Source organism: Molothrus aeneus, chromosome 32 (genome assembly GCF_037042795.1).
Source record: "Molothrus aeneus isolate 106 chromosome 32, BPBGC_Maene_1.0, whole genome shotgun sequence".
NCBI lineage: Eukaryota > Metazoa > Chordata > Aves > Passeriformes > Icteridae > Molothrus > Molothrus aeneus.
This window is the reverse complement of record NC_089677.1, coordinates 984,973-988,706: the sequence shown is the minus strand read 5'-3', so window position 1 is coordinate 988,706 and position 3,734 is coordinate 984,973. Positions and strand designations below refer to the sequence as shown.

The following is a 3,734-nucleotide window of genomic DNA, read 5'->3' as shown; positions in this document are numbered from 1 at the left end:
GCTGCTCGCTTCTCTTTAATAAAATGTGCATCTACTGAAATGTTTTAGCCTTGGATGTGGGTTTAAGAATGCATCAATGGGAAAAGTGTTTGCAAATGTTAACATGAAAACAGCCCGGCAGAAATGTCGTTTGCTGGCTTGGGAAGCACCTTTTGGAACCGCACTAATTCAGCGAGAAACGCGAGGGAGCAGAAACGGGGAGAGCAAACGCAAAGCAATCCCTTCCATTGTTCTTATTCCGCTGGGGAATGGGGAGGGGGGGACACACGCCAAGAGGAGCCCGGAATCCCCGGGGCTTTCAGTTTGATTTTCATTAGAGGCGAGAGGGGGTGTGCAGCCAGAAGCGCTCGCGGCGAGCAAATCCACGCGCGGGGGCCGCCCCGTAATCCCCCGGCTCCGCGGGGGCGCGGGATGCGGAGCGGAGAGCGCTGTGCCCCGCACCCCCGGCCCGGAGGGCAGCTCCAGCCCCCTGCCCGAGCGCACGTACGGCCGGCGCCCGGCCTCCCGCACCTCCGGAGCGGTGCCCCCGCCGCGCATCCCTCGCCCGGGCACCTGTGGGTATCCCCACCGCCGGGCCCCGCTGCTCCAGCGCGTCCGCGCCCCGACGCGCAGCCCCTCGGCGGGGCGGGGCGGGGCGGGCGCGGGGGGATGCGGGATCCCAGCTCCCTGGGGGATGCTGCCGCTGCCTGCGCGGGAGCGCGGAGCAGAAGGGATCCTCTTTGACGTCAAGCGACCATAATATAATGATCGCTCGTTCATATCCGGGTCCCCGGGCGGCTCCCCCGGGCCGCGCTCGGCCGCGCTCGGCGGCGCAGTGAGGGGAGGCGGGTCGGCCAGGGCAGGGCAGGGCAAGGCAGGGCAGCGGGGCCGCCCGGAGGTGGCCGGCGGCGGCAGCGGCACCGGGGCGGCGAGCGCAGCATGCCCGCCGCCTCAGACGCGCCTGCCTCCCGCCGCCGCCGAAGCTGCTGCTGCTGCTGCCCATGGAGATCGCGCTGGTGACTTTGGAGAACGGCGGCACCACGGCCATCGCGGCCGGCGACGATGCCGCGACCACCGGCGGCCGGGCGCGCTGGCGGGGCAACTTGCTTCACCTCGCCGGCTCGCCGCAGCTGAGCGACGGCAAGGAGAACGCCCCTCCGCCGCCGCCGCCGCCCGCGGGGGACGAGGAGCGGGAGCGGCCCCCGCCGGGTCCCCGCGCAGGAGGCAGCGGCGGCGCGAGCGGCCCCGACGAGCGGCCGGCGGAGCTCCGCGCAGCCCTCACGCCGCCGCCGCGGCCGCCGCCCCGCGCCCCGCGCCCCGCCGTGGACATGGGGCCGTCCGAGGAAGGGGGACACCGCCGGGGCATGGCCATGGCTGCGGCGGGCGACGAGGAGGAGGACGCGGCGGCGGCCAACCCGGGCGCCATGCACCATCAGCGGGTGCTGATCAACATCTCGGGGCTGCGCTTCGAGACGCAGCTGGGCACTCTCAACCAGTTCCCCGATACGCTGCTGGGGGACCCCGACAAGCGCATTCGCTACTTCGACCCGCTCCGCAACGAGTACTTCTTCGACCGCAACCGGCCCAGCTTCGACGGGATCCTCTACTTCTACCAGTCGGGGGGCAAGCTCCGCCGGCCCGTCAATGTCTCCATCGACGTCTTCGCCGACGAGATCCGTTTCTACCAGCTGGGTGAGGAGGCCATGGAGCGCTTCCGGGAGGACGAGGGCTTCATCAAAGAGGAGGAGAAGCCCCTGCCCCGCAATGAGTTCCAGCGCCAGGTCTGGCTCATCTTTGAGTACCCCGAGAGCTCCAGCTCAGCCCGGGCCATCGCCATCGTCTCCGTGCTGGTGATCCTCATCTCCATCATCACCTTCTGCCTGGAGACCCTGCCCGAGTTCAGAGACGAGAGGGAGATGCCCGTACCTCTGCCCCCACAAGGTGGAGGTTTGAATGGCACGCCCGGGGACTCCCCACCCATGCAGCCACCCAGTAGCCTGGCTGACCCCTTCTTCATCATCGAGACCACCTGTGTGATCTGGTTCACCTTTGAGCTCCTTGTACGCTTCTTCGCCTGCCCCAGCAAGCCCGAGTTCTCCCGCAACATCATGAACATCATCGACATCGTGGCCATCATCCCCTACTTCATCACCCTGGGCACCGAGCTGGCCCACGAGCAGCAGCAGCCCGGGGCTGGCAGTAGCAATGGGGGTGGGGGCCAGCAGCAAGCCATGTCCCTGGCCATCCTCAGAGTCATCCGCCTGGTCAGAGTCTTCAGGATCTTCAAGCTCTCCAGGCACTCCAAGGGGCTGCAGATCTTGGGACAGACTTTGAAAGCCAGCATGAGGGAGCTGGGCCTCCTCATCTTCTTCCTCTTCATTGGGGTGATCCTCTTCTCCAGTGCTGTCTACTTTGCTGAGGCTGATGACCCCGAGTCTCATTTCTCCAGCATCCCTGATGCTTTCTGGTGGGCTGTGGTAACCATGACTACTGTGGGCTATGGGGACATGAGACCTGTCACTGTAGGGGGCAAGATTGTGGGCTCCTTGTGTGCCATCGCTGGTGTGCTCACCATTGCCCTCCCTGTCCCTGTCATTGTGTCCAACTTCAACTACTTCTACCACCGAGAGACTGACCACGAAGAGCAGGCTATCCTCAAAGATGAACACAGTAGTGTTCAGGGCAGCACTGCAGGGGGAGAAGTGAAGAGAAGACCCAGCAAAAACTCTCTGAACAAATCTGTTGTGCACTTGGAAAACAGTGAGGAGTTCAACAATGGCACCAGCTCCTTAGAGAAAGCAAATATCAAAGCAAAAAGTAATGTAGATCTCAGAAAATCCCTCTATGCTCTCTGTCTGGACACCAGCAGGGAAACAGACCTGTGAGGAGAGGAGACGGTTAGAGTTCAGAGGGGCAGAAGGATTTTCTGGTGTCAGAAACTTGCTACTCCAATTACTCTTTTAGTACCAATTAGTTTTTTAAGTCATAAAAAAGTCAATAAGGCTGTATTTTATAAATTGATCACTATCCTGAGCAGTCCTCCAGGAATACATGTTTTTGTGGTTTTTTTCCATGACACAAAGGGTCACCTATTTTTAAAATAGACTAAGAATAAGCTACACTCCATGATGCAGGAGCTGGTAAATTATGACAGAGAAAAATCTAATTTTTAGAAACTTATTTTAGCAAATGGTCATTGGTTTCGAATGGGTAATTTGTAACCAATTCAGTTGCTCCGAGTTTAGTGTAATGAACTGGGGGGATGTGTGTGTGGAGAATGAATGGATTGGGGATGGGAGGGAGGAGGTGGAGGGGTTTTGTATTACAGTTTCAAATTGGAATTATTCAAATATATTTTGTATCTGTATGACTGTATTTATGGTTGAAAGGAAATTTCTTATTCCTGTGAAATATGATAGCATTAAAGCACTAGGAACATTAGCAAATCAGCACTTTCTGAGTTTTCCAGTAGTGATCAGCACAGATCTGGTTATCTTGTACGTGAAGTGAATTTGGTGCTTTGAACCCTAGAGCAGAAAACTTCTGTTGTCATTGATATGTTAGTTTCTTGTGAGCCTTAAATTATTAAATATTATAGATATACTTCTTTATAAATTTATTAGTTACCTTCCTGTTTCAGAATTTCTAAGTCATTCAGTCATGTGCTTACTGGCCTCACTCAAAAAAGTATGTGCAACTTTTCTTTTTCTGGGTTTTTTTTTTTTTTTGTGGTTTTACAGTTTTTTATCTTTGTT

At 57.6% G+C, this 3,734-nt stretch overlaps 1 protein-coding gene across 1 annotated transcript; it reads left to right on the top strand.

Annotated features, from left to right (window-relative positions):
• The first annotated feature begins 980 nt into the window (after positions 1 to 980).
• KCNA5 (potassium voltage-gated channel subfamily A member 5) lies at positions 981 to 3,598 on the top strand. The gene has a single exon (XM_066568414.1). It carries the CDS (start codon positions 981 to 983, stop codon positions 2,862 to 2,864), a length of 1,884 nt encoding a protein of 627 aa, XP_066424511.1. The 3' UTR covers positions 2,865 to 3,598.
• Positions 3,599 to 3,734: the final 136 nt, after the last annotated feature.

Excerpts from the sequence above, each read along its gene's own strand:
- KCNA5 (XM_066568414.1), top strand. The coding sequence starts at position 981 with ATGGAGATCGCGCTGGTGACTTTGGAGAACGGCGGCACCACGGCCATC.